This window comes from Nesoenas mayeri (assembly GCF_963082525.1).
Source record: "Nesoenas mayeri genome assembly, chromosome: 1".
In the NCBI taxonomy this organism is placed as follows: Eukaryota; Metazoa; Chordata; class Aves; order Columbiformes; family Columbidae; genus Nesoenas; species Nesoenas mayeri.
The window spans coordinates 8694994-8722545 of record NC_137541.1 but is presented as its reverse complement, the minus strand read 5'-3'; the positions used below and the strand labels follow the sequence as shown (position 1 = coordinate 8722545).

The 27552-nt window shown below is 42.2% G+C and overlaps 2 protein-coding genes across 2 annotated transcripts; one reads left to right on the top strand and one right to left on the bottom strand.

The window, feature by feature from the left end:
• Positions 1 to 572: 572 nt before the first annotated feature.
• Positions 573 to 14152, top strand: DCLRE1C (DNA cross-link repair 1C; the record flags this gene model as incomplete). Its single annotated transcript, XM_080347635.1, has 14 exons — positions 573 to 681; positions 762 to 813; positions 2708 to 2792; positions 5639 to 5698; positions 6353 to 6408; positions 7044 to 7145; positions 7407 to 7479; positions 7650 to 7790; positions 8331 to 8432; positions 9699 to 9835; positions 10007 to 10061; positions 11406 to 11494; positions 12308 to 12408; positions 13194 to 14152. 14 exons carry the CDS (start codon positions 573 to 575, stop codon positions 14150 to 14152), a joined length of 2121 nt encoding a protein of 706 aa, XP_080203761.1.
• A 1640-nt stretch (positions 14153 to 15792) lies between these two features.
• Positions 15793 to 26669, bottom strand: SUV39H2 (SUV39H2 histone lysine methyltransferase; the record flags this gene model as incomplete). Its single annotated transcript, XM_080350315.1, has 6 exons — positions 15793 to 18834; positions 20160 to 20289; positions 21760 to 21906; positions 23692 to 24363; positions 25658 to 25803; positions 26651 to 26669. 6 exons carry the CDS (start codon positions 26667 to 26669, stop codon positions 18725 to 18727), a joined length of 1224 nt encoding a protein of 407 aa, XP_080206441.1. The 3' UTR covers positions 15793 to 18724.
• Positions 26670 to 27552: the final 883 nt, after the last annotated feature.

The following is a 27552-nucleotide window of genomic DNA, read 5'->3' as shown; positions in this document are numbered from 1 at the left end:
TGTGTTCCAGTTTATACCAATTGCACCTTGTCCTATCATTGATTGTCACCGAGAAGAGCCTGGCTCCGTCCTTGTGATACTCACCCTTTACATATTTAATTTATTACTATTTATTTTATTAATATTTATTATTTTACTTATTTATTTCTCCTCTTCTCCAAGCTAAAAAGCCCCAGCTCCCTCATTCTTTCCTCACACGGGAGATGCTCCACTCCCTTCATCATCTTTGTTGCCCTACGCTAGACTATCTCCAGCAGTTCCCTGTCCTTCTTGATAGGCAATAGATAGATAGATAGATAGATAGATAGATAGATAGATAGACAGACAGATAGATAGACATATATATCTAGATAGATAGGTAAACAGATAGATAGATAGATAGATAGATAGATAGATAGATAGATAGATAGATAGATAGGTATACATATATCTATGGACAGGTAGATAGATAGACACATAGCTTCTGATAGGCTGATAGGCTGGCAGGAGGCGGGGCCGCTTCGGGATTGGCTGAGAGCCTGGGAGGCGGGGCTTTGGGGGAGCGTGGCGGAAGCGGCGCGTCATTCGCCGCCATGAGCCGGTTCGGGGGTCGCGTGCGCGAGTACCCGTCCGTGTCCATCGACCGGTTCGACCGCGACAACCTGCGCGCGCGCGCCTACTTCCTGTCGCACTGCCACAAGGGTGAGCCCCGTCCCCATGGCAACCGCTCCCCCCCGCCCAGTTCCGTGTCCCCCGGTGACGGCCGTGCCCTGTCTCCCCAGATCACATGAAGGGGCTGCGGGCGCCCGCCCTGAAGAGGAGGCTGGAGGGCAGGTAGGGCTGCCGGGCGGGGAGGGGCCGGGAGGGGCCGCCCCGCTGCGGGCTGGCCCCGGCGGCTGCGGGAGGGGCCGGGAGCCCTGAGGGGGGGCGGCTGTTTCTAAACAGAGCATGAGCGAAATAGGGTAAGGAAACTGCTGTGGGGCGTTGAGTCACAGAATGGGAATGAACTGGGTTGGAAGGGACCTTGAGGATCATCGCGTTCAACCCCTGCCATGGGCAGGGGCACTTCCCACTGGACCAGGTTGCTCAGAGCCCCGTCCAGCCTGGCCTGGGGCACTGCCAGGGATGGGGCTTCCACTATTCTTTGGGCAGCCTGTGCCACTGTCCTGCTACCCACATTGTAAGGAGTTTCTTCCTTATATCTAATCTAAATCTCTCCTCTTTCAGTTTAAAGCCATTGTCCCTTGTCCTGTCACTGCAGGCCTTGACAAAAAACCTTTCCAGTCTTTCTTATCGGTCCCTTTTAAGCAGGGAAAGGTCACAATAAGGTCTCCCTGGAGCCTCTCTTCTCCAGCTGAACACCCCAACTCTCCCAGCCTGTCCTCCCAGCAGAGCTGTTCCAGCCTCAGATCATTCCTGTGGCTCCTCTGGCCCCTCTCCAACAGGTCCATGTGTGTCCTGTGCTGAGGACCCCAGAGCTGGACCAGCACTGCAGGGGGGTCTCACCAGAGCGGAGCAGAGGGGCAGAATCACCTCCCTGACCTGCTGCCCACGCTCCTTGTGATGCAGCCCAGGACACCATTGGCTTCTGGGCTGCAAGCGCACATTGCCGGCTCATGTCCGATCTCTCATCCACCAGCACCCCCAAGTCCTTCTCGGCAGGGCTGCTCTCAATCCCTTCATCCCCAGCCCAGATTGATACCGGGGGTTGCCCCGACCCAGGTGCACTTGCCTTGTTGAACTTGAGGAGGGTCTTTGCTGCTGTTATTCCCCGGGAGTGTGTTGGTGCATGGAGACAGCACTGTGAAGCACTGAGACAGTGCTGTGAAGGAAGCCAGCTGCGCTCTGAGGTGTGTGAGCAAGCAAGTAGCAGCAGTTTGAGCTCAGGAGACAGTTCGTTCCCTCTGATCAGCACTTGTCAGACTTTGTCTGGAGTACTGAGTCCAGTCCTGGGCTGCACTGGACAAAACCCATCAGTGTTTTGTAGGAGGACAACCAAGCTGGTCAGAGGCTGGAGCAGGTGATATGTGAGGAGAGGCTGCAAGCTGGATGTCTTCAGCCTTAAGAGTAGGAGGCAACCATGTATCGCTATTTGCAGGTAGAGTTATAGAAGATGGAACCAGACTTTTCCTGGAGATGCACAACAAAAGGGAAAGGGAGACCTTTTCTTTTTCACCATGAGAATGGTCAAACATGGGAATGGGCCCATTTATTGGAGGAGATGTTTCATCTCAAATGTGAGCAGAGAATCTCTCTTTGCTCATCAGGTCTCTCTTTGTGCACAGTGCAAAAGCTGGAGCTTTACAGGGAGTGTTTTGTGTTCTGCTGAATGTGAACTGTCCCAAATGCCTGTTCCAGGGAAAGCACGTGCATCTGAAACAGACCTTGCTGGTTGTAGAAACAACCAAAGATACAAGTACACGTGACCATGTACCACACACTTTATTTCTGCACAAAAATACGCATGTATGGGCACATGTAGGTAAGTCTTTGGGTTTGCTTTGTTGAAGAAAATCCTCAGTAAGGTGGATAAATTCACCTTGATCCTAGTTCAGTTTGAGGCAAAACTGCTCTTGCAGGCTTACTGCTTTGCAGGTCTCTGCAGATGAGAGAGGGGTCTGGGCACATGTTTTTTGATGTACTGGGTGGCAGGTGCTGATATGTTGTTAGATTGTTCCCTGCCTCTGCTTAAAAGAAACGACTCGTCTGTGTTTTTGTCTCCTCACAGCTTGAATGTTAAATTATACTGCTCACCGGTAACTAAGGAACTGCTGCTGACTAGCCGGAAATACAAGTTTTGGGAGAATCACATTGTGAGTTTTTGTTTATTTTTAAGTTATCACTTTCTAGACAGTGATTCTGGAGAAGCAGCAGCTTCCCCTCAGAAATGTCTACATGTTGGTGTTGATAAAGTGTTTTAGGGCTTAAGTACCTATATCAGTATGCCTTTCCTCATTGCTTGCTTTGTGGGTTTGGTTTATTGTTGTTTACGCCTTAATCTTATTTTTCCCTCCACAAAATTTATGCTTTTCTGTCAACTTTAGCTTTAAATGGCCTCCATCTCAACAATATTAATTTGTATTGCTCCTTCATTTCCTTATCTTGTTCGTGTCTCTTTGCTCCCATCCTTATTTCCTTTCTCTTTTGCTTCATTTAAAGTCTCACACTGCTTGCAGTAGGTATAATCTTTTAGTTATATTATTTCCTTTTTCTTTTGGGAAAATGAACTATCTCTAACATTAAAATGTTGTAGTGATGTAAAATCACCAAATAACTTAATGAGTTGACTTGATTTCCACTGTTTGGAGCCAAAATTCAAGAGATCAGTGTGTCATGTATGGGTATGACTTGTAGTTATTTCCTTCCCTTTGCTGATACAGGTTTTGAAACTGAACATGTTTCTTTTCACAACTGTATGTACACACATCATCACATGGTGTAAGGATTTTGCTTTCTCCCCCAAACAAGGACAGGAGAGTTTTCTAGTCAAGTGAAAGGTCAAGAAGGACTTCAGGAAAGCTGAAACTGTTTTTTTTGGGGGGAAATTACTGCTCAGTTTCCTTAAATAGGTTGTAAGTGTGGGTCTTAAGCTCCATATCCAAAGAAACTCACAAGTGGGACCTAGGAGGTAAGTCTGAGTAAAAGAAAAAAGAGAAGTAGGGGACTTTTCTGTTCACGGTCCTTGTTTAATTGTGAAGCTGAGGGAGAAGATAATGAGCTTTATATGAAGCCTCAGGAAATTGAAAGGTTTAATGGTTCTGCATTAACATGATTCGGGGCTCTGTAAAAAAGACTCTGAATGTCCCTTAGGTGCTTTTGATATTTGAAGGAGCACAGTGTGCATAGGTGTCATTTTTTTCTAAGCCTGTGATCTTCTTGGACTAGCAAAAATAACTGAGGTGGGCTTGTGATGACTTTCTTGTTGGTGTGTTGTTTTGTTGGGGTTTGTTTGTTCCTTTTTTTTTTTAGCTTTTGTTTGTTTGCTTCCAGTATCCCTTGAGTTTAGAAGTTTTAGAAGAACAGATGCCTTGTGGGGAGATACCTATAAGCTGTTAGGAGTTCGTATGAGCAGTAAAAAGACAGCAGGCAGTGCTGGACCTGATATCCCTGTTTGAGAAATTACTAATCTGGGAAGAGATGCCAGAGGTACCGGTGGTACAGTCTGCGATGAAGCACAATTAACACAAATCAACACAATTAAAAAATACATAGATCTTTGCAGCTGCTGCTCCCAGATAACAGCATGAGCTGCACAGGCCCGTATTGGTAGGTGCTGGATGTCTTGTTCACAAGCTTTGTCTTACAACCAATACGCTTTCTACTTGTAGCATGACTGGGAAATGAATTAGCAGCTGCTTTCATATTCACTAGACTGAAAGAAGCAATATGATGCCAGCTTCCAGACAAGTGTTTTTACAATTTCCAGTCTGGCCTTTATTTGTACTTATGGCATGAGAGGCTCTTTGAATCGCTGCTGGCTTTGACATTTAAACTATCAAAGACGAGGGGAGAACTCTGCTGGAGATATTATAATTTATGCTTATGAGGCTAAACAGTGACTGTCAGTGAAGAATTCTTCAGGCAGTTTAGATCTAAAACTTGACAACTGTTTCACTGCATCAGGAAATTTGAGAATTGCTGAGAAATATTGAGCATGCAGAATTTAGATCAGCCTCATAAGTTTATTCAGCTTCATAAATTGTAGACAATAAAATCAGTATTGATGTTTAAAAAATCAGCTCTTGCCAGTGGTTTGAATTCTTAGTATAAGGCACTTTTTGACACATGTATCTGTGTTTTGGAGCAAGCTGTGAGTTTAGTGTTGTGGTTTCTGGTGGAGAAGCCACATGTTACCACCTTTATGAGAGTTCCAGCTGAATGGATCTCGTGGAGCTGCCCAGAACTTTGTGATGCTGTGTCTTGTGAATCCATCTAGTGAAAAATCCATCAGTGAAACCCAAGGTGCTGAGGAGACCACTTGGCCGATAAGCTGGAGGTTATACCTAAGGAGACCTTCCTTTCACTTTGGCTTTTTTGGGTGGGAGAATTTTATATAAATGTTGTCTGAAACAAAGGAGAGAAAAAAAAGAACAAGAGGATGGGAGAGGAGCCCACATAGCAGCGCTAACAGAGCATGTATGTTGCAGGAGAAGATGGCAAAATAGGGGATTAACTGCAGTCTATAGGTAATCACCTCTACACAAGCACAGAAATTCGTGTTGCATGTGATTTGTGGCCTTGCGTCTGGTAATAAGAAATAGTGAGAAGTTGTGCTGCAGCACAGAGACCTGTCAGAGCAAGATCCACTCGTGTCATCTGAGACTTGGGATGTCTTGGGCTTTGCAGTCATTCAAAAAGGTGTATGATCCAGCCAGAAAAAACAGAGCTGTTGCTGTTGGAAGTACAAGATGTTCTAGCTTTTTTAGGCACGCACATCTTGATTTGGGTATCTCCATTTGATTTTTAGACAACTTTTAGAAAACCTTTTTTCCACTGGAAATGCAAATTCATCACTTTCTGCAGGAAAATGGGCTTAACTTTACAGGCCTAGCATTAGCTGCAGTGGGTGCTAAAGATGTTTAAATAATGAACACTTAGCCATAAGTATGAAACAAAATGTTCAGTAAATCTTGTAATACATGTATTCATTTTGTTGCAGGTTGCATTGGAAGTTGAAACTCCAACTCAGATTTCTTTAGTAGATGAAACATCTGGTGAGGTAAGTTGTGCACACACACATACACACACACACACACAGATTCATATATTTATAATGGGCAGTAATAATGTTTAAATGAGCATGGGAAATAGATCTTACCTGTAACATGCCAAGTGGTCAAGCTATTTTTGAAATGGATGTTCCCCCTCTCTCCAAGATATGCAGCCACATGAATTCTTCTTCCCTGCTTTGTTCCTGTTATCATACCATTTATTTGGTAATGTCTTTTCATGGTATTAGTGATTTCCAGCTTACTTCTCCTGTGAGATTTTTTTTTCACCTTGAATTTCGTGACTTACTTTAACAAGCTTCAAGTACAGGACTTGAAGGTCTGGTAGAGCATCTCCAGGCAAAGTGTATTCCAGGATGTTTCCGTGGTGCTTGTTGAGCAGGAACTGAGGATATAGGACTGTTTTGCGGCTGAGTGGCTTTCATGAGCACTGTACTATATTCAGTCATCTCTTCTGGCGTGACAGGGTGGTTGTTGCTCTTCAGGGCTTGTTTGAATAGGAAGAGACACTCTCTTTGTTCAAAAGTGATGTTAAATGCTACAAGAAGCTGCGGGGTGTAATTAATGTGTTGCTTTCATCATGTCAATGAAAGTACTGGTAGTACTTACTATGGTGTGAAAATAACGCTAACTATCTCTTCCAGAAAGAAGACATAGAGGTGACACTTCTCCCAGCTGGTCACTGTCCAGGATCAGTCATGTACGTCCTTTCAATACTCTAAATGCCTCTGCTGAGAAATTTGACTTACAGAGTTCTCACTAAGTACTGGATTATTTATGATTAGAAAAAGCCAGTGAATTTAAAATTTGTACTTGGAGACTATACTGTCGTGCAGGGCCCACCAGCTGCAGTCAAGGTTGGAAACCACTGTACTCTCTGGGATCTGTCCACACACAAGTTGTTACTTTGGTGGGGCAGATTACTTTTCCCCATGCCTATGAATAACAACTTTCTTGATTGCAACTGTTAAAAATAACGTACAGAACTATGATTAAAAAGAAATCATCAATTTCTTAAATATGACATTAAAAAGAAGGTGCCCAGCTTCCTGGTAGAGACACCGAATAGATTCCTTTGTCTGCAACAGGCAGCTGGGCCACCCTCCTGGAATTTGGGAGGCTTTTGTCTTCAACTCCAACCAACCTCGGCACAGGTTATTTTCCAGACATACTCAGTGTGAATTATTTGGTTTATCTGCAATTACTCTAGGACCAAATTGAGCCCAGTTTTTCTATGACATCATATGTTAGTCACACAGACTGCCCTATGCAAGGTAATGAATCGACACCTGGGATTTAGTGCTTAATGTTTGACCAAAGTCCTTGTGTTTGTAGGTTTTTGTTTGAAGGTGACAAAGGCACGGTGCTGTACACTGGGGATTTCAGGCTTGCAAAAGGAGAAGCAGCCAGAATGGAGCTTTTGCATTCAGGGACCAGGTGAGGCTTTAGCAATTCATGGGATTTAAAAAGAATAAAAGATCTCACAGGTGTGGATTATTCATGAATAATGTACTTTTTTTTTTCCTTATTTTTTATTCTGTGTTAAATGTATTTGCAGTCGGGCAATACTGTATTTACAAGACCTTTTTCACTTGCTCTTTGTAGTAAAGGGGAAGAATTGTTCTGAAGAGAGAGGAAGAGGTGTATCTTAGTACCGTGATGTGCTGCTCACTCTGCTATCACGTTTCTCTCTTTCAGGGTAAAAGACATCCAGAGCGTTTATTTGGACACCACTTTTTGTGACCCCAAATTTTATCATATACCAAGCAGGGTAAGTCTAAATAAGCTGTGAGAAGAAAGGCCCTTAAAGCTGCTAATTAATTAACCACCCATTTGTTAAGGAAGTCTTGCAAGGCAATGCCTTTCTGCATTACCAAACTGCAGTAGCTTCAAAGATGAGTAGCTTCAAAGATGATTCACAACATTTTCTATACTTTTCAGGAGGAATGTTTAAATGGGATCTTAGAATTAGTGCGAAGCTGGACCTCGCTGACTCCCTATCATGTTGTGTGGCTGAATTGCAAAGCTGCTTACGGATATGAATATTTGTTTATAAACCTCAGCGAGGAACTTGGAATCAAGGTAACGTTTCTGTAATTGTTGCTTTCGAATAGATCCTCAGTAATGGTTGTGGCCAGTCACGGAGCTGGAAGTGGCTATTCAGAGGACTGCTGTATGTCAGAGATGTGCATACCGTCATTAACTACACTTAAAAAGCTACAGTTGTGCTCAAAATGAGTTAACTAATTAACTTCAGTCTGGAACATCTGGGCTCTTCAGGAAGAAGTTAATCCTCATTCTTTCAAGCTCTGTGTTTAACTCTCCCCTTTATCTCATGAGCGATAAAAGCCTTCTCATTTACACATTACATTAATAGTTAGCAGATATATTCTGACTCTTTGAATATTCAGCCCTCTTCAGCACAAGAGTTATGTTCTGCTTTTTCTAGACATCCAAGTTACTTTTGGCTAACACTTATCTGCTTAGATGTTATTAGTGGGTAGTAATTGTTTAAATGCCTACCAGCATTTGTTGTGAGCAGAACCACATCTGTATAGCTGCTCCAGCTGCAGTTTGGCAAACATATCGGTCTAATTAAGAGTAAACTCTGCCTTTCTCCAGGTGCACGTGAACAAACTAGATATGTTCAGAAACATGCCAGATATCCTCTACCACGTTACTACAGATCGACACACTCAGATTCACGCCTGTCGACATCCTCGGGTGTGTATCACTTTGCAAAGCCTCTGCTCACTCTTGCTGTGAAAGACTGTTTGTAGGTGCTGATGTTGTGGTCGTGTTGTGCTAATGAAGACTTGGAGCAAATGGTGGCTTAACAGAAAAAAGAGCGAGCACTGTAGTTAGTGGGTTGAAATTTAAAACAAGAAAAAAAAAAGGGAAAAAAGGGAAAAATATATTAGTGTCAAGGGTTTAGATTGCGGGGTGACAGTAAAACCCTGGCAAATGTATTGTTAACCTCCTCTCCCCCCTGCTTCCCCCTTTTGCCCCTTGCTCTCCTCCCTTCCCTCTCAGGACAGGCAATTGGGAGGGAAAGAAGGACAGAGAGAAGAGAGTTGGAAAAATTAGAAATGTTTTACTAATGCTACTGATAAGAATAGAGAAAATAATACAAAATATACAAAACCGATCTTGAAAGTCCCAGCAACTGCAGAGCCGGCACCTGAAGTCCTGGACTGGACTCTGCAGCCAACCGGAGCTGGATTCAGTCTGTCACTAGGCCTCAGTTCGCAGGGATGACTCGCAAGGTCCTCTCCTAATGTCGGCCATAAGCAGAAAGGGACGAAAAAAAGGGACGAGATCCTCATGATCTCCCACTTTTATATGAAGTATTCACGTGAATGGAATGTTATACACAGTTGGTCAGTTTCTTGGTCACCTGTTTCTCGTTGCCCCTCTAGCGAGATGTCAATCTGTCCTTATCAATAACTTCGCATTCCATTGCTATGTTCACCAAAACATGTATCTGGTTCTCCAGGAAAATGCAGCTAATATGAAGGCTTTAGCTGACAAGCAAATTCACTAAAAGAGAAACTTGGTTTTTAACAAAACCAGGAAAATTAGCTGATCTAGAAATAGTTCAATTGTATTTGAAACTTGAAGAGTATATTTTTAAATTAAGACAGACCAGCAGCAGATTAGATCAGTCAGGTATTATCAATTTAAATATATCAAAAGCAGCTCAGATGATGCCTCCTGCAGCCATGCACTGTGTGCTTGTATCCAGGATGACTGTCGAGCTGAAGGCTCCTGCTCAGAGCAGTGCAGGTTGAACTGGAGATGGCACCTTGGGGCATCGGTTTCTATGATTTGCTTTGTCAAGCTGCACTCTGGAAGCAAGACGTGACAACACAGAGTGTTTCATAGGAGCTGGAAGCAGGATGAAAACTTGGTGTGGCTAGATAGTATGTTGCTCAGTTTCTGGGGGAAAAAAGGTCAGAATTACACTTAATTTTATGTTGCATTTGGCAGGATGAGGAGTACTTGCGAGGGAACAGGCTGCCCTGTGGGATGACTTGCCAAAATGGAACTCCCTTGCACATAATCAGCATCAAACCCTCCACTATGTGGTTCGGAGAAAGGATCAAGAAAACCAACGTAATAGTGAGGTGAGCATTTGGGCTGTGCAGAAACCTGTTGTTTCAGGTGTGAATCTTGCCTGATGCTGCTATAAATGAATCTTAATAAATGAATCTACTTTTTAAGAGTAGGTTGTGCTTGCTTGTTGACTGGGCATGAAGAGCAGCTACCTAACTTTTGTGCCTGCTCTTTTTTTTTAGGACTGGGGAGACTACATACAGAGCTTGTTTCTCTTTCCACTCTTCATACAGTGAGGTTTGTATACTTGTAGTACTAAGTCTAAATTGATAGAAAAAATTAAAGGAGTTTTGATTATTTTGGAGTAGATGACACGACTTATTACTGAAGAGCTTTTTTTTAATTGTGATAAGACATAAGGGGATAGGAAGTTCTGGATGCTGAAGGCAGAGAAGTCTGTTTTAATATAGCTGCAGCAGAACATGTCAAAGTAGGGCAGGATCACAAGGTCATTTTTTAGTCTGTCTTCTCAAAGAATTGGTCACTGCTACAATTGTCTTGACTGCCTTTCTAGTTTAGATCACTGTGTAATTACACAATGCTGAAAGCTTAGGATTTTAGTTTTCACTCCATTGTTTATCTGCTGTGACTCAGTTTTGGGTGGGTTTGCCTTCTTTTTCCTGCCCACACACTTAAACAGAATTTTCTCCCATCATAGCTGCTGCTGTTACTCCTTTTTCTGTGTTAAAGTCTAAATAAAAATTGGTCATGGCAGCATCCTGTCCAGAATCACACATTTTAATTTAATATGACTTGATCCAGTTCTTGAAATACTTCCCTCTCCTAAGAAACTGAACTGGATCAGTGTTAACAACCTGTCACCAAGCCTCACACATAAAATATGGACCTTATTCAGAGCCCTAGAAAGACAGTCCTATTTTTAAGATCCTGGATAAGTTTTAATTTGCTCTGCCATACAGAATTTTAAATGGAGGTACTAGGATAGTACATTTTGCTTTGCTGGCAGAATGTTGGGGGGGTAACAGACTCATACATCCGCATGGAAAAGCAGATGGGTCCTCCTGGTCTGTGTTTTCAGTGCTTGGCGCTGGTAAAGCCTCAGCTGGAGTGCCGTGCCCCTAACTGGAAAGCATCTAGAAATCAACAGAGTAAGGCTTGGAAAAAGTGACGTGTTTTGCGATAAAGGGTTTTTATAGTGGGCTGATGGAAGAGTTTAGGGAAAGTCTTTGAGGAAGAAAATAACCTGATCTGCACAACTAAGGACTTGACATCCAGGAAGAAAAACGCAGGTCTGAGAAGTTGTAGAGCAGTAAGGACAGTGAAGCGCTGGATCGCATTCCCTAGGAACAGATCTACCTTTGTGTCAGAGACAGTGATGCTCCGTGTAGTGTTGGTAAATGTGAGGTGATTAGGTGAGACAGAGTTCTCTGCATCGTTTCAGACCTTTATTCTTATTACAGAGCTGTCCACTTTGATTGAGTTTGGCTCATGCGTCACACTAGTCTTTACATGAGACAACTGGTAGTGCTTGTTGTGGGTGTGCTCTGATCAGTGCTGCCATTCAGTGCAGTTATTAACTGCTGGTGTAAGTTAAACCGCTGCTTCTTTTCTTCAATTTAGATCAAGGATTTCCTGAGCTACATCTGTCCCGTCAATGTGTATCCCAATGTACCGCCAGTGGGTGGGACAGAGGACAAAGTTATGGAAGTGTAAGTGACAAGTGGCTGCTGAATGGAGGTGTCCTGATTCCTGGTCCTGTAAGAGCAGCTCCCTCCTGCATCCCAGCCTCTCGAGCAGCCCACTGCCCCTTCCTTTACTTGTCCCATAGTTGAGATTTCTTTTTTTCCCATATTCAGTGCTGCAAACTTCAGCTTTCTGAAGAATGTTGCCATGTTGTGCTAAGTCTGAGGGTTTGTATTCCACACACCACTTCTGTTTCTGTATAGAGGCTTTTCTGCTGTTGAACTTTATCTGAATATACCTTTATCTCACTTTATTCTGTGACCTATTTCTGTTTGTCATTGCTACTTCTTGGAAGTTTCTTTTAAAGAGGGTTTCTCTGGGGACTTGAACTCCTCAGCTCTGCACAGCATCGCAGAGGCCTTTGTACTCTTGTGCTGTTACAGATGTTGGCAGCTTAGAAAGCGCAGGAGAGCAGCGGTGTCACTCGGTCTGAATAAAATGAGGACTTGATTCTTTGTTCCTTTTATTTTTCCCCCTTAAAAGGGAGATACTTTACAGTTATTGAATAAAACTGCTGAGTTTGAACACTGTCATCTTGTCTTCTCTAAGCAAGGCACCAAAAGATAGTTTCCAAACAGCGTGCATGTCTTAAGTTATATAGAAATGACAGATTCCTACCTTTAAGCTCACCAAGGTATTAAGAACTTTTCCCTACCTGTTGCTGCCTTCAACAATTCCACTGCAGTGCCTGCAAAAGGCATGAAATGTTGTACTTAGATGAAGTTCTTGAAGGTATCTGCTGAGTTATAAATATTAATCGCTTCTCTTATTGATCTCAGATTGAAGCCATTATGCAGGTCGTACAGGAGAAACATGGAACCCAGGTACAAGCCCTTAGGAACACTGAAGAGAGTCCACAAGAGAGAGTTATCTGACACAGGTAAAGATTCTGCTGCTGCTACTTGGCTTTAAATGAAAGTCTGAGACCAAGCAGAGGTGCCAAAAGCCACAGTGTTCACCATAGTCTGTCTGTTCAAAGGGACAGTTAGAAAGGAGAAATATAAATTAAATGAACTTAGGTTTTAGGATGGTGAGAGAACATTTGTTTGTGGTCTTAAAATGTACTTAACAGCCCTTTATGTTTCTGGAAGAATTCAATTTGAGAGTCCTAGACCATCCCTAGTAAAGCTGATCATAACACAACTTCACTTGCATGTTGTGGGGACAGAGTGGTGTATCAGTGGAATCGCTCCTCTTCTTTATCTCAAACTGCCGGCTTTTCAGCACATAGTAGCTTTTTTAAAATTTATGATGCTAAATGGATGCTGTACGTAGCCTCTGGAAAGCCACTTAGGCACTTAGAAGACAACTTCAGACCTGCTGCTTTCTCTCTGGCTATTTCTGAAGTGTCAAGTGTGCAAGGGTGATGTAATCCCGGCAAAAAAAAGTCAGAGGTCTCAATAACTGTGTCTGCCAGAGCTACGTCTGATCTGCTGTAGGTGACACAGGAGATGACAACTGGCAGTGTCCCTGGCAGGCACCGTGCTGGACCAGGCAAGGTAAACACTGTCAATAACGTCCTGCTAAGCCTGTGTCTGGGTTAAAGAGCTTTTTTCTCTCTTCCTACTAAATATTTTTTTTATTAAAACTTTGCTCTCAATAGAATTTTATCAGGGATCTAGACTTCTGTAAAGTCTTTTGATTATCCTGTTATTTTCTTGACAGATGAAGATGATCTCTTCGATTCAGAATTAACTTCTGCAAGGCCTAAGATTCCAAAACTGCAGAGAGAAGAGAGCAGGCCTCCCAACATGGGACAATCTGAAAATGCTGAAGAAAACATTAATGAGAGCACAGAAAGTTCCAAAGCGACCGCAACTAACACCTCCCTCAAGGTGGACTTCATGGACTGTGAGGAATCAAATGATGACGATGATAACGACGATGAAGACGAATCTGAAATTAATGCAGTTGAAGATTTTTCCCATGAGCCAGATGCCACTTGCACATCAAATTTCAACAGAATTAGTGACCAACAGGATGGCGACATCCCTCGCTGGGATGCATTTTTTAAGTGTAACAAACTCGAAGAAAGCTCTGAAAACGAGGACAACTTGCCATCTTCAGCAGATGCTGGTGGGTCCCAGCCACTCTTCAGCGATTCGGATGCAGTGAGTGACTCAACACACATCTCCTCCCAAAATTCTTCTCAGTCGACACACATATCAGAGCAGGGGAGCCAGGGCTGGGACAGCCAAATGGACACGGTGCTCATCACCTCCCAAGAGAGAAGCGCCTTGGACTGGAGCTGCTTGGGCAGAGGTGGGAGCAGAGCAGTTGCTTCTGTCCCGCAGGAGGCTGCCAAAGACACCCAACCTGACAACAGCAGGTGGAAGCCACTGAGTCAAGACAGATCTTGTGCCTTTGATGGTGCCTGTGACTTGAAAAGCAAAGACACTGAGGATGTAGAAGCTGGGGCTGCTCACGTTCAAGATGTGCTGGTGGAAATAGGTGACAACCCCAGGACTCCTGATGTAGAACTGAGGAGGGACTCTCAGAGCTCCTCTGACTTTGAAATTCCCTCAACTCCTGATGCTGAAGTGCCTCAGCCAGATAAACTGCACGGTTTATATAAGAAGCTGGCAGCAGGTGAAAGCATTCTCAAGGAGAAAAAAGTCTCCTGAACGTAAGTATAGCTGATTACATCATGATGACAAATACTTGAATTTGCTTATTAAGCCCAGGATTATTTTTAGTGCCAATTACTATCTGCAGCTATTCCTGCATTTTTGTCAGAAATATGGTATTGTCAGAACAAGGAATTTGCAGCCTGTGTAACTTCACTCTTCCTTCTATGAAATACTGAGAAGGAATTACTCCTAGGAGGAACTGTAAAAGCTTTCTGCCTCCCAGGGTTCAGTTCTCCAGGACTCTAAGTAGACAATAATTGGACCACAACAAAACTAAGGGTAAAATGCTAAATGAAATTTAGTGTTTCTGTTTATCATGAGCTCAAAGAGTTTGTCTTTGAGATACATATATATATATATATATATATATATATATATATGTCATCTCAGGTTTTAATACAATATCACATTTTTAACTGCAGGAAGGGACATGACATCTTTCATTTCAGCCATGAAAACAATGCACTTTGATATTAATCCTGAGTTTTCACTGCAGTTATTTTTAAATACAACTGCAGAAGATATTAGAGAATCATGGAGAAGTTTTTATAAAAAACAACCAAAACCCATTGTTCTTTTCAAGCAGTCTCTCTTTACACTGAGCAAGCGTCATCATCCGATTTTAACTCCTGAATGAGGTACTATACACCATTGTCTAGTGGCTTGTATCTAACTCATTGCAAACAATTTGTCATCAATTCCTTTGTGTTTTGGTTTGTTCTGGATTGTTTTTCAGAACAACTTAAAATCCTGTGGTGTGTGTGTGTTCTAAAGCCCCCAGCTTTAAAAAACTCTTTGCCAAAATTCTTAGCATCTTAAATGGACATGTAATTCAGGTTTTTGATAAACTGCAGTGCCTACAAAAGTGCCTAAACAGCAGAAGTCATCTAAAAATCTATGAGGTTTCCCATCCAGGTGGTCTTAAGTCCCCAAAAATGAATCAGTCTTTTAGTGTGACAGCTCTCCCCCCTGCCCATGCCTCCTGTCTTTCTGCCATCTTTAGTGACATATAAATATGAAAGCAGGCAGCATTCTGCTAGTGGCAACAGCAGTGGGAGAGGGAAAGAAGAAGAAAATTTGCTATAATCTGCATAGGGTTTTAAGGATATCCAAGTCTGTATGTTTCTCCACTGTTAACCGTGCCCTCTCCGTTCCTGGGGTTTGTCAATATAATTTCCAACTGTGGTCTATGAATTAGTTTTTCTTTGGTGAGCTTGAGTGAGTGAAACTGCTGTTGTATCTACCTCTGGGAATAAAAAACAGAGCAGAAATTCTTCTCTTGGCTTGTTTCCTTAACTGTGCTATATATGTTCATACAGGGCTGTGTCTACAGCGTGCTTAAATATACAGGAACCCAGTCTGTGTTAGACAAGTCAAGAGCGTGAATTTATACCAGTTCTTATCAGCCATAAACTGAATAGGAAACACATGACTTCCTCGTGATCGCTCTGTTACGGTCCTTACAGTGCGAGAAACCTTGGGTACAGGGCAGGAATTAAGATGTTGCAGTCTTAAAGCAAATTCTACAGCTAATTTTGACAGGCTAAAATAGATTATTTTTGGTTAAGAATGACAACAACAAGCAAAAAACTAAATTTAATTTATTTTATCAAAAACTCTAGGAAGGTAGCGATACTAGAGATCACACATTATGAAAAGAAAATGTTCCTGAGCTTATAAACTGCATATTCTACTGTACACAGTCCTAAAACATACATTAGAAATAACCAAAAGATCGACTTAACTTTGAGATTAAATAAATAGACAATAGCTTTTCTTACAGGTGATCTTGCAGACTTAGTTTTGCTACCAAAACAAAAAACTAAAACCCACCAAAAAAAGAACAGCTGAAGGACAGATCACAGGTTCCCAGTCTCTAAGAAGTGCATAAACACAACTGAACTGGTGGCCATGATGGTGCTAACAGACCACAAAACCAAACAAAGGCAGAAGCACGGCTGGTTTAAGCTGCTTAAGAAACTGCAAATAGCTTTTTCTCCTTTTCTAATTTGGCAACTTTCCCCCAAACTCATAAAAACTGCAAAAGGAGTTTTTTAAAGTGACACGGTGTCACTTTAAGCTAATTAACTGCAATCCAAACGCATTGTGAATATGTAAATAGAAAATACTGTTCAAGGCTCTAAATCGGAAACTGGATACATGGGTTTACTTCAGATAAATACTAAGTGCTGTTACCTCCCAGAACAGAAATTAACAGTCCTTTATGTATCGTGCAAGAGGTAACACACATCTCCTCAAAGAACAGCAGTGTCATTCCAGTGCTGGTGGTAACATACGCTGCCTTGGGAAAGAGGCAGATATACTGAACTCAGGTACAACTAGTAAGACTTTTATTTTTTTAAAATGCATTTACTTGCAATTTTTAAATGAAACCGGGCATGGACACAGACAAAAAGAGTGTCGAACCAGCCCTGTGTCATCTCGTACAGGAGAGGCCAGACAAACCGATTTGGTAAGGAATCCATTTCTTGCCACAGACACTCTCAGCATCCTGTAGCCACAGGGAACCTGCATCGGATTAAGGAGCTGGAGACTGCAGATCTTCCCCCGTGGAACGCGCTGCCAAGTCGGGCTACATGCGAGAGAAAGCACTTATGACTCCAAATGATGTACGATCATCTAGAGTTTGCTAATATTAAACCTCCACGTTCCACTTTGACTTTATATATATTAAAAAAGAAATCATTAGGGATATGGCATGATAAAAATAGGCTAGATTCAGCATTTATCCAAGTGTGTGGATGCAGGTGAGCCTGGTAAAGTCAAACACTTTAAAATCTAAGCAAACTTTCTCCATTAAACAATATAAAGTATCTATTTCAACACTTCGTAGATTACAAAACTTACACAGCACTTTCAATGGCCCCCACTCTTCAACCCAACCTTGAAGCCGATTTTGGCCGGTAGCATATAAAAACTTCACTTTCTGCCAAAGAGCCAGATCTTAAGTGCAAATGCAACTGTGCTTCTTAATAAACAAACAACCTGTACTGTCCTTCGAAACACTCTTCTTGGAGTGCTAGTAGTTAAGATGGAATTTAAGGCATTTGTTAACAAATTAGGTAAACGCTTATATGCTGGGTACTTGACTTCATTCACCTGAGCCAACAGCTGTGCACCTTATAAAGGTAACGAGCTGACCTATGATACATAGCTAGCAGCCACTTAGGAAGCATCCATTTATGGAGCAACATTTTTCTGCCCGACCCTGTCAACATTTACATGATTTGTAAGCGATATGCAAGTTTTTACAAGCTTTTAACTCCATGAGAATAAAGCACTTTAGTCACCCCTGGAGCTTGGACCTTGGCTGTAACTTCACTCATAACCTGCCTCAACTGCTCTTCAGCATTTTCAGAGCCAAGCAAAACTTCACATACAGATCGAGACAACTTTAGAGTATCAGGAAAAGAAATTCAATACGACTCAAGCAGCTGAAGAACAGCACATTTCTCAGGCTTTACATTCAAGAACATCTTAAGGTCTACAGCAAATGGGTAAACTCCCTCCTAGTCTAACTTCACTGAAGTTAACGTTTTTGCAACAAGAAAAAACAGGCCTAGTATCTGAAAAGTCTGTCACTAGGTAAAAAACGTCACAGTATGTAAAAACTTAATCAATATTGTGAATACAAATAAACTCCGAGGGTATTTTTGCACCTAACGGATAACTGAGCATATCTCCAAAACGCATCAGCTTTGTTAGACAACAGGCTGCTCTCCCTATTCTTTTGTTACCTATTTCCAAACTGTAGCCAGTGATTTGTTTCAGCAATGACTGCCGAATTTCTGCAATGAAAGCAAACAACGTATGTTACATATTTACAAATGCTCTGTAGAACTGCAGACCTCCTACAGCATCCTAACTAAAAATCAATTAAAAAAAAATATCATAAAACTTGTAAATAACACAACATCAGCTAAAAACATTCGAGACCTCAATCTTATATCTGGAATCTGCAAAAACCATTTGCTTTACTTGCATGGAGTTCAATGGACATTTTAGGATTTGCATTCCTGTGAACCTTCATTTAGACAGTCCGATGGCTGTCCTTTATTTTTCACACCAGTTCCATAAATGTTATTGCTAATGTCTTGAAGCTTTTCTTTATACAACAACAAAAAAATGCAAAAGAACAGTTAGCTATAATTTAGGATTCAAATCAAATGTCTCCAACACTTTTCAAGGTATAGAAAATATGTAACATTATTTTATCCCACTGAAACCAGCTCCTAAGAGGCCTACGGCTGTAAACTCACAATCAAATATTCAAAGTACACTTTAAAGAGTTTTCTTAACACACATTTTGCTGCTTCCTACATAACAGTTCAAGAAAAATCAATTTTTAATCCCCATTTTCAGTTTTGTATTTGCCTGAAACACGACATCTCTTTCTTTGGCCAATGTCATTTCAATTACAAACGTAATGCATTTTTTCAGTGTACTTATTAGATGTAAGAATACTTGAACATCTGTGTGTAAGAAGAGTCTTCTTAAAACACATTTAAAAGAGAACAAAGTATTTGTGACTTTGGATACCCGCACTCAGTTGAGATAACCTCTGCAACACACCGCTCCGCATTTACACACAGTTCTGATCCTCTTTTTGGATGGGCTGAGACTATCAGCAGAGTCTGAAGTCAGATCTATTGAACCTGTGACACAGATAAACACAAATCAGGACACTTTAAAAGACAGACTGAAAACACACTAGGTATTCAAATGGCTTCAAAAAGCCACCACACTCGTTCTTAAAAGAAATGTGTGTAAAGCTCTACTCAAATTCTACCGACACCCATGTTACAACTGCTTACACAATACCTAATGGACAGCATCCAAATCTTGTACCCTCAGGTCTGTATCCACACTGGGCAGCTGGGAGCACCGCCTGCCTTGTACGTTAGTGTCACAGACACCACAAACAAAGAGGAGTTTGAAGGACCAAAGTATAATCAGTTTGTCAGGACTTAACGAGCTTCCACAGGAATGAGGTACAGCTCTGGAGTGTAGAGATGTTTCCCTGAACAGAAAACAGCAGGGCAAACAGTACGTTGCAGTTGTGGATAAATGGTTTGCACGTACAGTCTGACACACACAACACCCCTGCCAGCAAACCTCAATAATTTCGGGTTGGAAGGGACCTTTGAAGACCATCTCAGCCCACCCCCCCGCCATGGGCAGGGACATCTTTCAATAGATCAGGTTGCTCAGAGCCCTGTCCAGCCTGGCCTTGAACACTGAATGGAAGGTCAAAGAACCATCAAATGGCCCAGGTTGGAAGGGATCTCAAAGGATCATCTGGTCCAACCTCTCTTGGGAAAGGGAACCTAGATGAGGTTATTTAGCACCCTGTCCAATCTCATCTTGAAAACCTCCAACGATGGGGACTCTACCACCTCCCTCAAGAGGCTGATCTTTCTTAATTAATAAAGAGCCGATAGTATTTCACCAAAACCATTGTTTCCTGAAGTCTCTGCATAACGATCAATGTATCCAACCCAATAAAACAATAGTAAAGTTTGGACTGTCCTTTACATCTTTACTACAGGACCTACAACCACCACAATTCAGAGACAAACCTCTGGTGCCTTAGACCACTATCTTTGTAACTATCACTAGCAGATTACTTGGAAAGCAGTTTACCAGAAATGCCAATCTGAATAAAGGAAAGCTGCTTTTAATGGTAGCCTGACCATTCTTTTGAGCACTCTTGTGACAAATCTTCAAAATAATTTGCCTCATCAGACATTCCAGCCACAACCCCTTGCTGTTGAGCTAGGGGCACTGAAGGAGATAATGTACTAGAGGTGCACACAAAAGCTCCTGGATGTGCTCTGCACCACACATCGATGTTCTAGAATCCACAGAGCTGTGTCATAGAGAAGCAGGGCCTGACCTAAAATGCTATAATCAGTCAAGCTGCAACAAAACCCAACAACGCCCCAAACCTCCTGCAAACACGGTTTCAAAATCTGCTCACCTTTCATCTGGTAGTCGAAGGTTAGCTCTTCTCCAGCCTTGATAGTTCGTGTAGAAAACAGCGCTATACGAGGAAGACGCAAGTCGAGGTTATCGATAAACACATTGAAGACTTGAAGATTTGGATCACACTGTAAGGCAAAAATTAATGTAGTTTCCATTACAAAAAAATGCACGCTAAGTTTCACTGAAGTGTTTCAGTAGAGGAAGGTCACAGGAAAGGAAGAACTGGTTCTTCTCCCAGGGACAGAAGTCTGAAATTATCTTCTGAAATCAACAAATTACGTTCTTGAAATAGCATTAAAGAGAACACTCATAGCTTAGTCGAGGCCTTTCAAGAAAGCAACCTTTACACAGCTTGTAGACTACACTAATGTGTAACACCTTTTTTTTTTAAATATAGTTTCAAAAAGATGACAAAGCAATTAAAGCTACATTCAGAGGTTAATATTTACCTACAAAATCCACAAAAAGAATTCAAGTTGAAAAAAAACCCCACAACCTAGTGTTTCAAGCCACACAAACGCTCCTTATTCTGTATATGCAGGCCAGAAATATATTCAAACTATGCGTAGAATTCTATTTTCAATTGCTAACCTGCTTGGCTTCCAAATTATCTGCTATGGGCTGGGCAGCAGGAGAAGAGTCAAGGACACTAAGTGGGAACTAGAAACTGCTTTATCATTTTTTCTGGATTGTCAGAAGTCACTGAGACAATTTGTTAAACTCTGCACGCTTTTTAGTCTGTAACAGTAAAATTCCCTTGTTAAGGAAGCAGAAGTGAAGTCGGATATTTAACTTTACACTGAAGAGTGAGAATACTTCACTCCCATTCCCGAAAGTGAAGAACAATTGGCATTAAAACTCTTCTTTATCCTTCTCCCTGGCAAGCCCACATAAAATACAACCGTCATCAGCTCACACATATGAAGATATTAATCTATTGTATTTGTCTAACACTGACTATGTACCTCACAAACATTACATCAGTCAGAAATAACAATTTTTGGTTCATGAATCTTTACAAATGTAGTTCAGCCTTCTCACTTTAGGTACTTGAGTTGAATAGGAAACAAACCACTACAAAAATTTCCTGTTTAAAATTTACTTCCGAGTTGTCTTTCAAGTTTAGATTTAGGAGGGAAAAAGATAACAAAGAAAGCACAGGGATTTTCACTTTTTACCAGTGTTTGTAGGATGAAAATAATGGATCAGTTCCTTTCGTCTTTGACTCTTCGCTAACTTTATTATGTACTTCTCGCATATTAGGTCTTTTAGTTACTTGGAAAACCAACCCTATTTTAATTGTCTAAAACCAGCAGATTCAGTAACAACCCCAGTCTTATCAGATGCCCTCTTTGGGTACCATCTTATTCCCAGATTTGTGTAGGTATTCTTACTCAGAGTAAGGTTAATTGTTCCGTTCTATTTATTACATCATCTATTTATTATGTCATCTCATTGACTGGGCTGTGCTGGCAGGAAACAAACTACTTCAGAAAAAACTGTGAATATGGTAGGAAAATGTTTATAATAGGAGAAGATACTTCTGGCACAATTAGAATAATTTTCCAAACTCAGTATACAAAACAAGGTCTTACACTGTGATTGACAAAGTGGGACACATTTCCATATCGAGCTGCATCTACTGTAAATTCATCTGAGTCATAGTCCAAATCAAACAAGTATGTATTTCCTTGGTTGTCGTAGAGCTGGCCTCGTCTCTCTGCCTCCTCACTTGTAATCACCTAGAAAAAGAGAAAAAAGAAACAACCTGCATCATATTATTAACGATTACTAAATTAAAACAAAAATCACAATCAAATTAGAAAAATCTAGTTAGTAAAAAATACCACATTTGCTTTTTGATATTGAAAAAGCATTCAATCTCTAATGAAGAATACATACATACAGCTAGCTGAATTAGTGACTTTGGCTTCTCTGGATGTAATTTGTCTACAGCTGAGAAACGACACTACCTTGTCTCCAGAAAAATACCAGCACCTTCTATGAAGAGTTTTAATGATGACAGATACAATCAGTTGTTTCTACTTGAAGTTTCCATACACACAGTTTTTTCATTAGACCCAGAAAGCCTTGTTTACATCACATAAAGTTTCAACTTTCTCCCTTTGCAGAGACGAAGATCAACAGGTATCAGTCTTTACAACCCAGACACATTCACAGTCCAGTATTCACCTCCGTCCTCCCTAGAAGCATCTCATCCTGTTATTTTTGACTGCAATGAAAGATCCTATTCATAATAATTTAGACAGATACATCACCAAGCTGAACCAATGCAATTAGTCTAGTGTGTACTAACACAAGGTAGAAATCCAGAGACTCCCCAAAGGAAGACAAGAACTAAAGTAACTTTTGGCAGAAGCAACAGCTTAAACAACTTCATCTGCAGTTTGTTATGTTAAATATAATCAGTTGTGCAGGCTCAGTAAAGAAATCACAATTCAGCAGCAAGACATACAAAATGTGGTGGAACTGCGCAAAAAAAACCCCTTCAAAATCCTTCTCACAGATCAGAGTTGAGAACTTATTTAGCAGTAGGGAATAAGTAGATTCAGGTGAAAGGGTAAACACACACTCTTTCCTTTAAACAACAAAAGTACATCATCATCTTTCCACATTAATCCCTCAACACAGACACTCTGAATAACTGATTTCTTGCATGTTTACGAGAAAGACATGAACATACACAGTTAAAAGATTTGGGGCAAGAAGCATGGAAGAAATACAATGAAGACCATAATAATTTGTACGAAAGGACAGAAGAAATTACTTTGAGCCACCTTAGCAGCAAGGTGGATTTGTGGCAGGAATACAATCAAATCGACTGGATTCAAGGGGGTGCCAGGAGCTATCGACATAAAGAGCCCTGAAGTACAACAGAGGCTGGACCAGATAAACACAGGGCAATAAAAAGTAAAAACAAAAACAACACCTTGAGAGTAACTCAAAGTCTGTATTTTATAGCATGAAAGTTCTGTTTGAAATAGTGTGAGATTGAGTAAACGAATAACATCCATACTACAAGTCTTATTATTGCTGTTCATCAAAAGTACTAACTATGTTTGAAAATATTACCTTAAAAGTTCAGACAAAACAGAAAAGGGATTGAGAGACTGGGTGGGGAGTTTGGTAAGAACTGTGCCTGGGGAACAGCAAGATCTACAATAATAAAGATGATCAGTGAAGAATGAATATAAAAGAAAAGATAGATCTGACTTTAGATATACTAATACGGCACATATCTAAAATAATTGTTCAGTGACACATACGACAAGTATTCTCTTTACAATCAACCTTTTACAACTGCTCTGGAACGGAAGAATGTTCTGGACAACATAATTTTGCTGTCATCTTGAATGTCTATTTACTGTATTTCTCTACTCAAAAGTAGACTTATCAATTATATATTAGAAGTCAAGAAGCATTAAAAATTGAGAGAAAGCTCATCAAGATTTTCTCCAATGTATCCTTTATTGTAAATAATTAATCCATATGCCATAAATACATACCTCTCCAACATACTCCATCACAAAACTGTTGGTTTTAATCTCCTGGAGGGTTTTTACTCCCCAACCACGGCCATTGTTAGTTCTGAAGATGCACAGAGAATACGGTGTACCTTTCTGTACTATCCTATTAGGGCAGTTAGGCCCACACCTACAAAACGAATTGCACTCATAGATGGGCAAACCGGGCTGGATTTTCAACTTCTTTCTTTTATTGTAAGCCAAAATAAATCCAGCCTCCTTTGGACAGCACTTCTCAGCAGGGCAGTCAGTGCATTCACAGCCAGTCGTTATTCCATTTATTACATTTATTCCCGGAGCAGGTTTATACTCATTAATGTAGTAGAAGTCTAAAGGAGGGCCTTCAAGATCCACAGTGTTTTCTACCAGAATCATTGCTTTATGATTCTTTTTCCTGTTGAGTTCTTCTTTCCATCTCTGCAGAGCTATTCTTTGCTTAGCCTTCTTTACAATGTAATCTGCAACCGCAGGTTTCAAAGCTTTAACATGGTTTCTCACTTTCAGTGCTTTGCCTTCTCTCACCCGAGACAAGTATTCATTCTTGTCACTAAGAAAGTTCTGAAGGAGCAATGGGCATTTCAGATTTTTCTGAGGTTCCCAAGTATTTGAAGATTCTGGCCATCCTTTCCATTTCACAAGATAGTATTCTGTGCCCTTGAAATACAGAAACAGATACAGATTTAGCCACATTTCATTTTGCTGAAATTCAGCATCACAGGCCCTGTGGACAAACACAAGAGCTCTGAAGTTAAGAAATGGAACACAGTGCAGAGGGTCTTCATGTTCCCACAACAATTACAAATGGGGAGAAAGAGAAAAATTAGGATTTGCATTTGCAAATTAACATCATCACAGAAAGGTCTGGATTGGAAGAGACCTTAAGGATCATCTAGTCCAACCCCCTGCCATGGGCAGTGACACCTTCCACTGGACCAGGTTGCTCAGAGCCCCATTCAGCCAGGCCTTCAACACTTCCAGGGATGGGGCATCCACAGCTTCTCCGCGCAACCTGTTCCAGTGTCTCACCACCCTCATGGTAAAAAATTTCTTCCTTATATCTAATCTAAATCTACCCTCTTTCAGTTTAAAGCCGTTACCCCTTGTCCTATCACTACATGCCCTTGTAAAAAGTCCCTCTCCAGCTTTCAAACAGCTTTTCCAACTTGTAGCACAAGTTTGGATACTTTTTGTGTCATATCTAGGGGCAAAGAAATAAACAGCTGGGATGAACTCTGATCACTAACAATAACTGGAAGAGGCTTGTTTGCTAAAGCAGTTACTGAAGTTATGCTAACGAGTTCTATGACTTGTATGCAGGAACAGATTGTGGTTGTATAGCACATGGAACAAAAAAAAATTCTAAACCTAACGAACAAAATCTCTAAAAAAGTCATATTAACCATCCTCCCAAAGAAGTAACCCATTCAAAACATGTAATTTTGCATTTATAGTCAAGAAGCATACATTTTGTACTTGTTTTAAAAAGGCCAAATAACTGTAACAAGGCCAAATCCTGAGACTGAATTTCATCGGCATGATCAAGCCGCAGGAATTCAGTTGCAGAACGTGGCCCTAACTGTTCATCAGACTACAACAGTCAACACAGAAATATAGACTGTTACCTGCAAATAAAGGAGAAGCATCGTAATACATACCAAGCTACAGCCTAAAAGCATCAGCATTTTGCTTTACTTCTAGATATGCAAAGGAGAAACATTTAATATTCTAACATCTCCGTAATTTCAGAAAAAGACCTTCCTTCAACATACCGAAAGCAGTCGTTACACCACTTTCTGTTTACAGTTCAAAGATTAAAAGAAGTTTCATTTGACGTCAGCAAGAGCTTCGTCCTCACAGACTTCTACTTCATGTCATGAGAAAAACTACCCTTGGCTCACTTCCAAATTTCAGCTGAAAGAGTGATCAAATTGGTCTGTGTTTCTCTTACCTCTTCTACCTTGTAGTCACACAAATATTCCACCTCATAACTCTTTAGACTCCTGTTGGTGATTCCAATGGATTTACATCTGAGATTTTCCTTCCTACATAATTCTTGGAGGGTCTCAAGTGAAGCTAGACATGGCACATACCAGGCTACAATAAGAAAATTGGTAAAGAATCCTATTTAATGTCTCAGCTAAATTTAAATCATTACGCCTTATCCCAGAGTCCCCGCATTATTTGTGACAGTCCACGAGTCTTGCACAACCACAGCATCTCACAAACTCAACCCTAACAAGCAAAGCGGGAAAGGTCAACAATTCCCTTACTGCACCTTTATTTTGTAGAGTACATACACCTATAAAGAATGAATATTTTGGAGGGCAGAGACTTTCACAGGTGAAAGCTGCACTAAGAACCGAATCATCTTCCTACAACTAAAGCACAGGGTGACGAGGAAACCTCCATTCTTTAACGAGCCCGCCAAATATCTGTAGTTAGCCGAGTGTCATCGAGCACTTGCGATGCAACCATGGAGACCGGACGAGGCAAGAAGCGATCCCCAGCCCTTCCAGAAGGATCGCGGTCCCCTGTCAGCCGGACGGGTTTAAAGGGCAGCGCCCAGCGGCCGGGCCGGGCCCGGGAAGCTCTGCCGGGTGAAGCCGGGGCTCGGCCCGGGGCTCGGCGGGGGCTTTGCGGCCTCAGCACCCGCCCAGAAAGCGCTGCCCGCGGCAGAGCAGCCCCCCGGGGAAAGCGGGGAGGTGACGGACACCCCCCCAGCGCCTCAACGCACCCCCCGCCCGCCCCCATATTCACCTCAGGCCATTCCCGCCCTCCCCCACACCGCCTCTCCCAGGCAGAGCACCCGCAAGGAAGCGGGCAGGGCCTCCCTCTGGGCCCACCCAGCACAAGGAGAAGGGAGGGGAGGCCCGAGCGCGGCGCTGCGGGCGGCCCCGGCCTCCACCACGGCCCGAGTCGCCGCGGCCGCTCTCTCGCTCACCTCCTCGCCAATCCTCCATCTTGGAGGGGCCGCGGCCTGCGGAAGGGGGCGGGGCAAAGGGAGAGCGCGGCCCCGCCTCCCGCTGGCGCGCGCCCGAGGGGCTTTGGCGGGAAGGGAGCGCGGCAGGGCCGCCTCAGCAGGGGGGAGCGGGAGTGCCCGTGGAGACAGAGCTTGGAAAGAGGCGAGGCGGAATTCAGAGCTATTTAGGTCTTTCAGATCGAGAGAAGTTCTTCTTCCCCTCTACTCTGCCCTGCTGAGACCACACCTGGAATATTGTGTCCAGTTGTGGCCCCTCAGTTCCAGCAGGACAGGGAACTGCTGCAGAGAGTCCAGCGCAGGGCAACAAAGATGCTGAAGGGAGTGGAGCATCTCCCATGTGAGGAAAGGCTGAGGGAGCTGGGGCTCCTTAATTCGGAGGAGACAGGTGACTTAATGTTTATAAATATGTAAAGGGTGAGTGTCAGGAGGATGGAGCCAGGCTCTTCTCAGTGACAACCAATGATAGGACAAGGGGTAATGGGTTCAAACTGGAACACAGGAGGTTCCACTTAAATATGAGAAGAAACTTCCCAGTGAGGGTGACAGACACTGGAACAGGCTGCCCAGGGAGGTTGTGGAGTCTCCTACTCTGCAGACATTCAAACCCGCCTGGACACCTTCCTGTGTAACCTCATCTGGGTGTTCCTGCTCCATGGGGGATTGCACTGGATGAGCTTTGGAGGTCCCTTCCAACCCCTGACATTCTGGGATTCTTTTCCAGTGTTGGCTGAGGTGGCAGCGCCTGGTACGGGGTAAGCACAGGGCACCAGGCAGACTTAGACCCTTCACCATTCTACCAGCCACAGAGCTGGAACTGGGAACTACAAAGAAAGGCTTCAGACACTTCTTTTTTTTTAAAAAAA